This window comes from Chionomys nivalis, chromosome 3, assembly GCF_950005125.1.
Source record: "Chionomys nivalis chromosome 3, mChiNiv1.1, whole genome shotgun sequence".
Lineage (NCBI taxonomy): Eukaryota > Metazoa > Chordata > Mammalia > Rodentia > Cricetidae > Chionomys > Chionomys nivalis.
Window position 1 is genome coordinate 37,273,328 of NC_080088.1, and position 13,775 is coordinate 37,287,102.

At 34.1% G+C, this 13,775-nt stretch overlaps 1 protein-coding gene across 1 annotated transcript; it reads left to right on the forward strand.

The window, feature by feature from the left end:
* Nucleotides 1–12,310: 12,310 nt before the first annotated feature.
* LOC130871826 (olfactory receptor 5AC1-like) lies at nucleotides 12,311–13,231 on the forward strand. Its single transcript, XM_057765449.1, has one exon. The coding sequence runs from the start codon at nucleotides 12,314–12,316 to the stop codon at nucleotides 13,229–13,231; it is 918 nt and encodes a 305-aa protein (XP_057621432.1). The 5' UTR covers nucleotides 12,311–12,313.
* The last annotated feature ends 544 nt before the right edge of the window (nucleotides 13,232–13,775 follow it).

Sequence of the window (13,775 nt, forward strand, 5' to 3'; positions counted from 1 at the left end):
TCTAAAAAACTACCATACTGATTTCCAAAGTGGTTGTAGAAGTTTAAATTTATACCAATGGTTGAGGAGTGTTTTTGATCTTAGCCATTCTTACATGTGTAAGATGGTATCTCAGAGTCATTTTTATTTGCATTTCCCTAATATCTAAGGATGGTGAGAAATTTTTTAAATATTTCTAGGCCATCTGAGGTTCTTTTTGTTGAGAATTCGCTGTTTAGACCTGTACCCAATTTTTAAATTTTAAATTTTTATTTTTTACTATATCTTAACTTTTTTCTTGTTTTTATTGAGCTATACATTTTGTTTGCTCCCCTCCCTTCGTCTCCTCTCCCTTCCTTTTCTTTCCAATGACCCTCACAATCTCAATTTTCTCAAGAGGTATCATGTTTTTTGGCTTCCTATGTAGTTCCAGTATGTCTCTCTTAAGGTCCTCTTTGTTGTCTAGATTCTCTGGTCGTGAATTATAGGCCAGTTTTCCAATGTTTTATGTATAAAAGCTATTTAGGAATGCAAACATATTATATTTTAATGGGAGCCTTAAAGGGTTTTGCCTTTAAGACTCCCTTCAGGATTCAATTAGGGATCCATAAACAACTAATCATTTCACACCAGGGAATGATTTCTTGGAGAAGAACATGGGAAACTGTCTGGGCCCTCTTATTGGTGGTGGGGAAGACTTCAATCCACCCAGACATTGTGTCCACCAAACCCAGGAGATATTTAACTCTTCTTACCATGTATATATGAGTAAAATCCAACTGCTAGTCAGTTCCTGGAAGGGAGTGCCTGACCTGGTGGGTGGGAAAAGGGAAATTATGGTATTTTGTCTTGGGATTTGACTTTTGACAGATTTTGCAGGAGGCAGTGATATTTTTAAGAATTCTAAGTCTTCAGGGTTGGGTTGGAGATGAGCCTTAACAAAATGTAATAGAGCTTTGCTATTAGGATGAAAGAGCTGATGTAGGTAGGACAGAATTTGCTGGGTGTCAGTGGGTGTCTGTGAGAAGGTGGACTGTATTGTATGAACCCCCTAAGATGATTGAGGCAGATTTGGCTCTGGAATGCTGCTGTTCTAACTTCTTGATTAGCCCATTTATTTCCCTTGGAAATAATGGAGCTGTGAGTCTGATTAGACTGAGAGCAAATAATTCCAATAGCCTTGGGGAAATGGGAGGCTTTGAACAGGTCCACAATGTAACCTGAGTTAGTTATGGATTCTCCTTTTGTCATAAGAAGCCCACACTCTTTTCAGATAGCTGTGTGGGACAGGAGGATATGAAAGGCATATTTGGAGTCTTATAAACATTTAAAGATTGTTCTTTTCCTAACTGTAAGGCACAAGAAGAGTTTATTGCTGAGAGGACCAAGAGAGAAACTTTAAAGTATAAGTTGTTACTGCACAGAGATAACCAAGAGAGTGAACAAGGAAAGAAGACCAAGAGAGCAGGCTAAGAGAGACCTCACTGGCTCCCTGAGACACAGAAATTGACAGTACAGAGTAGATCAAGAACAATTTCCAAATACCCAAGCAGCCACTGCAAGGATTTGACCAAAACACAAAGGCACTGCTAGCATTAGTTGAAGGAAGAGATGGATAGGCACCAATGCAAGAACTCATTCAACAACCTAAAAAACAACAAGGTAGCACCAGAACCCAGTGGTCATACAACAGGAAGACTTGATCATCCTAATCTAGAAGAAGTAGAGGAAAACAATTTTACATTTTATGAATATGATGGAAACATTTAAAGAAGAAATTAAACACTTCCTTAAAGAAGTGGAAGAAAATTAATAAATCTCTCGAAGAAAGCCAAGAAAACCAAGGAAAAGCAATCAAACAGGTGAAGTCTTCAAAGTCTTGAAGACTGAAAGAGAAGAAATAAAGAAAACACAAACTGAGGGAATTTTGAATATGGAAAATCTAAGTAAATGAACAAGAACTACAGATGTAAGTATAACTAACAGAATAGAAGAGATAAGAGAAAGAATCTCAGGTGTTAGAGATACTGTAGAGGAAACAGATTCATTGGTTAAAGAAAACATTATATCCAAGAAATTCTTAACACAAAGTGTCCGGAAAATCTGGGACACCATGAAAAGACCAAACCTAAGAATAACAGGGATAGAGAAGGAGAAGAACCCCAACTCAAAGGCACAGAAAATATATTTAACAAAAATCATAGAAGAAAACTTCCCAACCTAAAGAAGGATATCCCTATGAAAGTACAAGAAGCTTACAGAACATCAAATATTGAACAAAAAAAAAACAAAAACAAAAAAACAAACAAAAAACCCTGCCATCGTCATATAATAATCATAATGCAAAACATACAGAATAAAGAAAGAATATTAAGAACTGCAAAGGAAAAAGATCAAGTAACATATGAAGGCAGACCTATCAGAATTACACACAACTTCTCAATGGAAATTATGAAAGCCAGAAGGTTCTATGAATATGTGCTGTAGACACTAAAAGACTGCAGATACAAGCCCAGACTACTACACTCATCAAAGCTTTCAATAACCATAGATGGAGAAAACAAGATATTCCATGATAAAACCACATTTAAACAATTACTATCCACAAACTAAGCTATACAGAGAGTACTAGAATGAAAAATCCTGCCCAAGGAAGCTAACTACACCCACCAAAACACAGGCAACAGATAACCTCCCACCAGAAAAACTGAAAGAAGGGAATCACACAACCAGTACCACAGAAAAAATACAGAAATTTGTTGTCAGAGAGGTTTCTGTCCTGCCTGGTTTCTGTCCTCCCACCAGGTCCCACAGCCATTTAGCCCCAAAGAAATCACACAGAGGCCTATATTAATGATAAACTGATTGTCCCATTAGCCCAGGCTTCTTATTAACTCTTATAACTTATATTAACCCATTATTCTTATCTATGTTAGCCACATGGCTTGGTCTCTGTACCGTTTTTAGCGGGGCAATCACATCTTCCCTCTTCTATGGTTGAGACAGGACTAAAGAGGAATGGGCTTCATCCTTCTCAGAATTCTCCTGTTCTCATTGACCCACCTCTACTTCCTATCTGGTTGTCTCACCTATACTTCCTCTCTGGCTACTGGCTAATCAAAGTTTATTTAAAACATAATTGACAGAATATAGACAATTGTCCTGCACCAGAAATTAACAATCACTGGTCAATAATATCTCTTAATACCAATAAACTCAATTCACTTATTAAAAAGACTCGGGCTATGTTGGAGGGAGACTGCTTGTTTTTCTCAGATGACTGGCTAGCTTAGACCTAAAATAATCACACAGAAAACATATCATTTAAATTACTGCTTGGCCCATTAGCTCTAGTTTCTTATTTGATAACTCTTCCATCTTAATTTAACCCATTTCTAGTAATCTGTATATCACCATGAGGTTGTGACTTACCGGCAAAGTTTTAGCATGTCTGACTCTGTTGGTGGCTTCATTGCATCTCTCTGACTTTGCCTTCTTCCTCCCAGCATTCAGTTCCATCATCCTTGCTTACCTAAGTTCTGCTGAAAACACTGCTAGAGATCCAAATCAGTTTCTTTATTAATTAACCAATAAAAGCAACACACAAAGAGAAGGACCTCCACACCAAGGCTAAGACAATGGATATGAAAACAGAATCCATCTTTTTGCTATGTACAAGAAACACACCTCAACCTCACAGACAGACATTACCTCTGAGTAAATGGTTGAGAAAAGATTTTCCTATCAAATGGATCTAAGAAAGAAGTGGGTGTAGGTATCCTAATATCTAGCAAAATATATTTCTAAATAAAATCAATCAGAAGAGATGGAGAAGTATTCTTTATACTCAAAACAAAGCAATCCATCAAGATGCAGTCTCAATCCTGAACATCTATGCCCCTAATACAAGTGCACCCACATGTGTAAAAGAAATATTACTAAAGCTTAAATAACACATCATACCCTACACATTAAAAGTAGGAGACTTCTACACTCCACTCTTGCCAATGGACAGGTCAACTAGACAGGGACTTAACAGAGAATTAAGAAAATAGAGGTCATGACTCAAATGAACATGGCAGACATCAATAGAACATTCCACCAAAACACAAAAAATACCTTCTTCTCAGCACCTTATAGGACATTCTCTAAAATTGACCACATGCTCAGTAACAAAGCAAACCTCTAGAGATACAAAAAAATTCGACTAACCCCCTGTATCTTATTGGATCACCATGAGTTAAAGTTAGAATTTAATGAGAATACTACTCTCAGAATGCCTACAAGCTTATGGAAAATGAACAGTGAACTATTGAACCACCCCTGGGTCAAAGAAGAAATAAAAAAAGAAATTAAATACTTCCTAGAATTCAATGAAAATGAAGGCACAACATACCCAAACCTACGGGACACTATGTAAGCAGTGCTAAGAAGGAAGTTCATAACACTAAGTTCTTACAGAAAGAAAGTGGATAAAACTCACACTAGTGACCTAATAGCACACCTGAAAGCTCTAGAACAAAAAGAAGCAAATGCACCCAGAAGGAGTAGAAGACAGGAATGATCAAACTGAGGGCTGAAATCAATGAAATAGAAACAACAACAACAAAACAATACAAAGAATCTATGAGAAAAAGCTGACTCTTTAAGAAAATCAACAAGATAGGCAAATCTTTATCCAAACTAATCAAAAAGCAGAGAGAAAACATACAAATTAACAAAATCAGAAAAGAAAAAGGGGACACAGCAACAGACACTGAGGAAATCCAGAAAATCATTAGGTCATACTACAAAAACCTGTACTCCAGAAAATTGGAAAACATAACGAAATGGGCAATTTTCTAGATAGATACCATATACAAAAGTTAAATTAAGACCAGGTGAACAATTTAAACAAACCTATAAACTACAAGAAAATAGAAGCTGTCATCAAAAGCCTCCCAACCTAACAAAGCCCCAAACTGGTAGGTTTTAGTGAAGAATTTGATCACAACTTCCAAGAAGAGTGAATACCTATGCTCCTCAAAGTGTTCCATATAATAGAAATAAAAGGAACATGGTCAAACTCTTTTTATGAGGCTACAGATACCCTAATACCAAAACCACACAAAGACTGAAACAAGAAAGAGAATTACAGACCAATCTCACTCATGAATGCAAAATTACACAATAAAATACTGGCAAACTGAATCCAAGAACACATAAAAAAATCATCCACTATGGTCAAGTCATCTTAATCCCAGAGATGCAGGGCTGGTTCAGCATATGAAAATCTATAAATATAATCCATCATGTAAATAAACTGAAAGAAAAAACATATGATCATATCATAATATGCTAAAAAAGCATTCAAGAAAATTGAACATTCCTTCATTACAAAGGTCTTGGAGAGATCAGGGACACAAGGAACATATCTAAACATAATAGAATCAATATAGCACAAACCAACAGCCAACATAAAATTAAATAGAGAGAAACTCAAAATGATTGCACTAAAATCAGGAACAAGACAAGGCTGTCCTCTCTCTCAATATCTATTCAACATAGTTCTCAAAGTTCTGGCTATAGCAATAAGACAAGAAAAGGAGAAGGTGATTCAATATGGAAAGGAAGAAGTCAAACTTTTCTTATTTGCAGATGATATAATAATATACATAACTGGTCCCCAAAACTCTACCATGGAACTCTTACAGCTAATAAATACCTTCAGTAATGTGGCAGGATGCAAGATCAACTAAAAAAATCAGGAGATCTCCTATATACAAATAATAAAGAAGCTGAGAAAGAAATCAGAGCAACATCACTTTTTACAATAGTCTAAGTAACATAACATATCTTGTGGTAACACTAATCAAAGTAGTGAAAGACGCATTTGACAATAACTTTAAGTCTTAGAAGAAACAAGTTGAAGAAGACATCAGAGAATGGAAAGATATCCATCCCATGCACTTAGATAGGTAGAATCAACATAATAAAAATGAAAATCCTACCAAAAGCAATCTATAGATTCAACACAATTCCTATTAAAATCCCAACACAATTCTTCACAGACCTTGAAAGAACAATGCTCAACTTCATATGGAAAAACAAAAAACCCAGAATAACCAAAACAATTCTGTACAATAAAGGGACTTCTGGAGGCATCACCAGCCCTGACAGAGTTACAGTAATGAACACAGCTTGGTATTGACATAAAAACAGAGGTTGTCAAATGAAATTGATTAAAAGACCCAGATATTAATTCGTACACCTATGAACACCTGATTTTTGACAAAGAAGCTAAAGTTATATAAGGTAACAAAGAAAGCATCTTCAACAAATCATGCTGGCATAAATGGTTGTCAAGATATAGAAGAATGCACATAGAGCCATATCTAGGCCTATGCACAAAATTAAAATCCAAATGGATTAAAGACCTCAATATAAATCTGACCATACTGAACCTGATAGAAGAGAAAGTAGGAAGTAGGCTTTAATGCATGGGCACAGGATACCACTTCCTAAATATAACCCCAGTTCACAGACACTGAGAGCAACAATAAATAAATGGGACTTCCTTAAACTGAGAAGCTTCTGTAAAGAAAAGGGCACAATCAATAAGACATAAAGGCAGCCTGCTGAATAGGAATATATCTTAACCAATCCCATATCAGACAAAAAACCTGATCTCTAAAATATATAAAGAACTAAAAAATTAGACATAAAAATTCTAAATAACTCAATTGTAAAATGGAGTACAGAACTAAATAAAGAATTCTCTACAGAAGAATCTCAATTGACTTAAAGGCACTTAAGGAAATGTTCAATATCTTTAGATATCAGAGAAATGGAAATAAAAAAAACTTCGCAGGTTCCATCTTACACCTGTCAGAATGACTAAGATCAAAATACTAATAATAGCTTATACTGGAGAGTATGTAGAGTAAGGGGAACACTCATCCATTGCTGGTAGAAATGCAAACTCATACAACAACTTTTATTGCACAATTTTGTACAATTAGTATGGCAGTTTCTCATAAAATTCAGAATCGACTTATCTCAGGGTCCAGCAATACCAGACTTGGCCATATACCCAAAAGGTGGTCAATCATACTACAAAGATATTTATTCAACTATGTTCATAGCAGTATTATTTAGCAATAGCTAGAACCTGGAAACAACCTAGATGCCCCTCAACTGAAAGATTGATAAAGAAAATGTGGTACATTTACACAGCATACTACTCAGTGGTAAAAATCAATGACATCTTGAATTGTGTATGCAAATAGATGGAACTAGAAAGCACTATGCTGAGTAAGGTATAATCTAAAATAAATAATAATAGTCATCTATAACAATCAAATTGATAGTCATGTTAGGTATATAATCAAAACCATGCACAGATATATTTAGATAGATAAATGGTCTTAAAACACTTGAAATACAGAATATGGCATTTAATATCCTTAATAACCCAAGACTTTTTGACAGGGAGACACATCTTATCCTGGTAGCATCAATTTACTTCAAAGGAAGATGATGAGTATTGAAGAACCTCTGTATGGGATTTGCTTTCTTTACAGCAAAAACTATCCATTTAGACAAAAATATGCTCTTGCCTCAATTGCTGCCAATATATTGCCCAACCTGGATCAGTAGTATGCAAGAAAGGTGAGTGATGAACTTTGCCAAAACAAGATAAGACAATCCTTCAGAATTCTCTGCTAAACAAGAAATATATGCTAGGCCTGTAAGACAGAGTTGAATGTCTCAACATTGCAGAGGAACTTTGGGAAACCATCCAGGCACTCTGATGTTCTTTTTCATTAGGTAACATTTCATCTTTCTGAGGCCTTTAATTCAGTTATAGAATAAATAGTTAAACTTACAGTTTTTCTTAGTTAAGTAAGAAAGCAAATTAGGTATATGACTTTGAACTCACAAAGATAGGATAGATTATCAAATATTTACTATGATTTTGCCAAGTACAAATGGATTGGATATTGAGACTTTTATTCTTACTTGATAGCTGTTTTTTTTTTGCATATAATTTTACTATGTTAAAATTAAAACCTTTCTTTTTTAATTAGAAGAAAAGGGGTAAATGCTGTGGAACAATCTTTGTACACTATAAATATGTATTGTTTTTAAATTTAGTAACAGTTGATTGGCTGGTAGTCAGGTAAGATATCCAAACTAAAAATGCTAGAATGGGAAAGCCAGCATCAGAGAACTGGCCAACCAGATGAAGAATGAACTGGAGACGCAAAATGGGATAGAAATAAAAGCCACAAGCATAACATATATTAATAGAAATGGCTTGAACTGTAAGAACTAGTAAGTAACAAGCATGAGCTATTCGCCATGCGTTTGCAATTAATATTAAGTTTCTGAATGTTTATTTGGGACAGGGAGTTCTTGACAGGAAAACCCTGGCAACAGAAAGGGCACAGGATGTATTTGGGGTTTAGGGTCTGGAAGTTGGGGCAATTTAGCTGGGAGGCCAGTCACTTACCTGATCTTCTTACTGGTGTGGGTTGTACCTGTCTTTGTTTATGTTCTAAGGGCTGACCATTTGGCAATAGGCAAGCAATTGTTTTGTTTTTCCGGGGGAAGAACACATCTCCTGCTCTTAGCTCTTCTCAGTTGCCTATACTTTTAAAAATATGGCTGTGGTCTCAGGTTTTTCTGTGTCTTGCTTGGCCTACTAATTTGTGTCCTTCTTACTCAGCACACATTAGACTGACAATTTTGGTGAAAATATATAGATATTGCTTCTGATATTACTAGGATACATAATGTCACAGCAAACTTCCTGATCTTATTCTTAGAAAATATCTGCCCTTTATCCTGTAATATTTCCTGAGACTTAGGTGCAGAAATGTTTTCAAAAACTTTTATAATGAGGAACAATAAGCCCATGTATTTTCAAGTTAAGAGACTTGAAAACATGTCATTTATTTTGTTATGAAAATATATGTACATTTAAATGATTTTTTCTCAGTATATACTTATATTATATACTCAAATGGGAAGACATGAATGGGTAGAAAGAGTGAGATATATGCATTAAAATGCTAATCTGTGTGACTGAAGCAATTTGTTATCTGTATATTTTTATATATTTTCCTTGCCTTAAACATTTTTCTGACATTTTATTACAGTAAGCTACATTAAATTTGCTGATTTTATATGTGAGAAAAACATTCATACTGGAAATACTATATGGTTCAAAAAATTTATTTATAGTGGAAGAAGGTATGAAAGAATTAATTTCACCATTGATTTAATCTAAATTAGTAAATATTGGTTTAAAATGAAAATGACTTGAGAACACTTGAGAACTGTCATAAAGGTGAGTAAAATAAATACTAAGATATATGTGCTAATAAAACATTTTCCTAAATATTATAATATGATTATTAATTGAAGATAAATAAAATTGGTATGCCAACTGCATCCAAAATATCTAAAGAATGTCAGTAGAGCAAAAACATCTATTTATAACTGACCTTTAATATTTGGGTTTAGAGAGCAAGCGAACCTGTGTATGACCAGTTACAAGAGATTTGTTAGGAATAATTAGCTGAGTAATAAACAATGCCCAGCAGATTGACTTAATCCTACTGGGAATTTTTGGTAGCAGTGAGGGAGTTTTGGTATTGAAGATGATAAGAAATAAATATCTCCTACAAACTGCTTTTGTTAAAGGAAATTTACCTGAGAAGGACAGTTGTCACTGACACTCTTGCTCCTGAAGCTAGAGTATTTTCTTGGAGATATAAGCTTCTTGGCATCTATGCCTGAAGCTATTCTCATGGGAATTTGGTGAGAAAAATTATTTTATTGTCATCTTTAAGAGTTCAAACATTTCATTACCAAAAATTTCTCATAATGTGTCAATACTTGTGTGAAAAGTATCACGTGGAAATATGTTTTATGGGAATAATTTTTTACTAAATATGACATGTAACAGTCCTGAAAAGCTAAATTAAATATTTTGTTAATTTTTTCACTTTCTCTAAATCTCTGCTGGCTCACAGCTATGGTTTGTACTCAATCAGGTTACTTTATAAGAGTCCATGTGGTAGATTTTTATGCTTTGATTCTTATTAAGTAAAATTATCCTTTATGACTTTTACTTTTGAAATTTCCATAGTCAAGATGAATTATAGTTAATGGAATCACAAGGCTGTGTGACAATTAATGGCATCTATGCCTGCTTCCTCCTGGTCATTCGAATCCTTGGGAATACTGGGAATATGAAGAAAGAAAGAGTCCCCTACAGTAACAGCATCTGTTTCATGCTAAATGCTTGGAAAATATAAAGCAAAGATTATTTTATGCTTATTGGTATTTAACAGTGGAGCATTTAACAAATTTCACAAACATACCTGTTTCTATGTCATTGTATTCCAGTAAAGCACCATGCAAAATTTCTCCTTAATATTCCCAGTAAATATGGAGGTGAATGAATTCCACAGAATTGTTTTTTTATTTAGTTGGAACAACTGGCAAAATGTTTCCTGTGAAACTTTCTGTACAGTTTTTCAGTTCTACATAGTTTTATTACCTCAAGATGATTTCCTGTTTATACCTTTAAAAAGATCTCCTTTCAACACCTTTAAAAAGTGAAGCAGATGATTTGAGAAAAAAGCACTTTCTTCAAAGCACAGATTTGGGGATGGAGCTGCTAACTAATTCTATATACCTACTAAGATTCAAAGAAGTAAAAGTCCATGGTGGTAGGAAACCCACTGTCTGGACTTGTCTTAATACTCCAGGGCTATTCTATTCATTGGATGTTTAGACCCCGAAATTTGATATTTCTGGTGATCAGCTCCAATTTCAGATCAACAATACAGTGATGCAAGCATACCAACCACCTTGTGTTCAGAATGCGAATATTATCATTACTGAAACATAGAGATATGGTCCCAACTTGAATGCTCACCCTGCTGTATTCTAGGATCTGGTACCACTGTCCTGACTGATTACACTCATGGGTACATGTGACTTTGTGAACTTTTCTGCCTTGCATGTTATTTCTGTGGTCATTGTAAAGCAGGTAATTTCATCTTTTACCTAATTGATTCTTTTGTGTATAAAACATATAAAGCATGCTGAATGCAGATATTGGAGATACTTGCTGTCCATTCTATGGCGATGTGTTCTGTGATGTTAAGCAGCATTTTTAGTTTCACAATCTCAAAGAAATCAAAGGATCAGGAAACATTGCAACATTGTTAAAATCTCTTTAAAATTATGGAGAACTGAAATATTAAAAGACATTCTTAATTAATGGGACAAATTTCAACACAGACATGTTTATATTTCATTTATGATATCTATCATCAATATGTAAACAAGTTGTGTATGCTTGGTTGTATGTGGGTTTTAATTTAAAATGAAAGTGATTTTAACATTGTGGATTAAGATATGAGTATCAGATTCTTTGTTGCAATCTAAAAAATTAATATTTTTATTCTGTTGTATTTAATCCCATGAGGAAATAATGAAAGCTTCTTTACATGTATTTTGCGAGAAAAAACCCACAATTTTAATATTTCTGGTTGTTCTTAAAAATATACACTCAGATAGCATATATGAATAGCATAAAAGGGCAGAAACATTTTAAATTACCAACTTACTACTTGACCTGTTTATGTCTTAGAATGATAGCTACACAAATATCGCTACTCCCAAAAGCACAGCTCATTTTCATCATATAGAAGGATACTTGAATGATATATAGGAAAAGAGAGTAGAATGATACCATTTGAAAGGTGAAGGGAAAAATCAGAAGAGAGAGAGAAAACTGGAGAGTGTCACCATGTGCAGAATTTATTGTAACAATGAGGATGTCATTATGTAAACAAGACTTCATACAATGAGACTTTCAATTTGAGCTTGTTTTAAAGCATTTTATATTTTAGTTGTGAACCTAGCCTTTAACGACTGAGCCATTGCTTCAGCCCTTCAAATATTTCAGTATAAAGAATATTTTGAATTTTTACCATTCTAATTATTGTATAAAATTTATATATTACAAATGTATTTAAATTCAAGATAATCTTAATATACATTAAATTATATGTAATTTATAATGATTTAGGACATTGTGCTTCATACCAGGGAAATCAATGTCTATGGCCTTTTCTGATAATTGCATGCTTGTAGATCAATACTGTGCAGGAAATTATTTTGATTTCAGGAAGGCTTCCAAAACAGAAACAGTACACCCTTTTCTTGTTTATTAAAGAGATTTTGTCATGTACAATTGAATTCTTATTGAATGTTGGTCATATTTTCTTTGTTTCCTCTCTCATTGCAGTGAGCAGCCTGAGTGGGTGTGATGGAAGGAAACAGGACCCTGCTGACTGAGTTTGTCCTCAGAGGACTAACAGATCATCAAGAGCTGCAAGTCCCCCTGTTTCTGGTGTTTTTCTTTACCTATCTTACCACCATGGTGGGCAACCTTGGCTTAATCTTTCTCATCTGGAAGGACCCCCATCTTCACACTCCTATGTACATTTTCCTTGGAAATTTAGCCTTTGCTGATGGTTGTATTTCAACCACAGTGACTCCAAAAATGCTTATGACATTTTTGTATAAAAATGTCATGATATCTCTGGGTGAGTGTTTTGCCCAGTATTACTTTTTTTGTATCAGTGCAACTACCGAAATTTTTCTCCTCGTAGCAATGGCCTATGACCGCTATGTAGCCATATGCAACCCTCTGCATTATTCAGTTGTGATGTCCAAAAGACTCTGCACTGTGTTAATAAGTATGTCATACATAATTGGTTTTGTAAACTGTGGACTTAATGTAGGGCTATTATTTAGATTGACTTTCTGTAAGTCCAACATAATTGACCATTTCTACTGTGAAATCTTGCCACTCTATACACTCTCTTGCACTGATCCATCACTTAATACATTGATCATTTTTATTTGTGCTTCTTCCATACAAATCAGCACCTCTGTGACCATCATAGTCTCTTATGCCCGTGTACTATTTGCTGTCCTGAACATGAAGTCTAAGAATGGCAGAAAGAAAGCCTTCTTCACCTGCAGTGCCCACCTGTTTTCTGTCTCTTTGTTCTATGGCACTCTCCTCTTTATGTATGTGAGCCATGGGTCTGGACCAAGTAAAACACAAGACAAAATGTATTCACTGTTCTACACAGTAGTAATTCCTCTGCTAAACCCCTTTATTTATAGTTTAAGAAACAAGGAAGTTTTAGGTGCTCTGAAAAAAGTTGTAAAATGATAATCAAAAATTTAAAAGTTTGTTTTACTACTTATTCTTTTCTTTTGCAATGCACTATAAAATTTGGTCTTTGTGTGGTACATAATTGAAATATTACATATTATTACATAAAATATAAAATATACACATTAAAGGTTGTCTTAATAATATGATTGTAAAGTAAGTAAGAATGACTAAAAGTTAATCCTTGTTATTTGTGATTTTGAAAGTCATACTCACTGTAAAATCTATTACAATGATTTCTTCTTTAGATTGACAAGCTCTGTCAAAAAGGTTGTCAATAAAAACTGATAAGTTTTATATTAAACATTTTGAAGTTATTTTTTAAACTGATAGCACACATAAGCTTTGCAAATGATTCATTTAAAACATATTTTCCACTTTTAAATGATTCTTGAATAATGTACATTCAAATCATTTAGTTATCTATAATTATATATTACCAGTACATAAGTAAATATTATTTATGCAATGTGTGATAAGGAATAATACCAAAACACTTAACTTGAGTATTTCTTGAGTTTAAGAGTAATCTAAAACAGAT

Bases quoted from the DNA above. Each gene is read 5' to 3' on its own strand.
- LOC130871826 (XM_057765449.1), top strand. From the start codon at position 12,314: ATGGAAGGAAACAGGACCCTGCTGACTGAGTTTGTCCTCAGAGGACTA.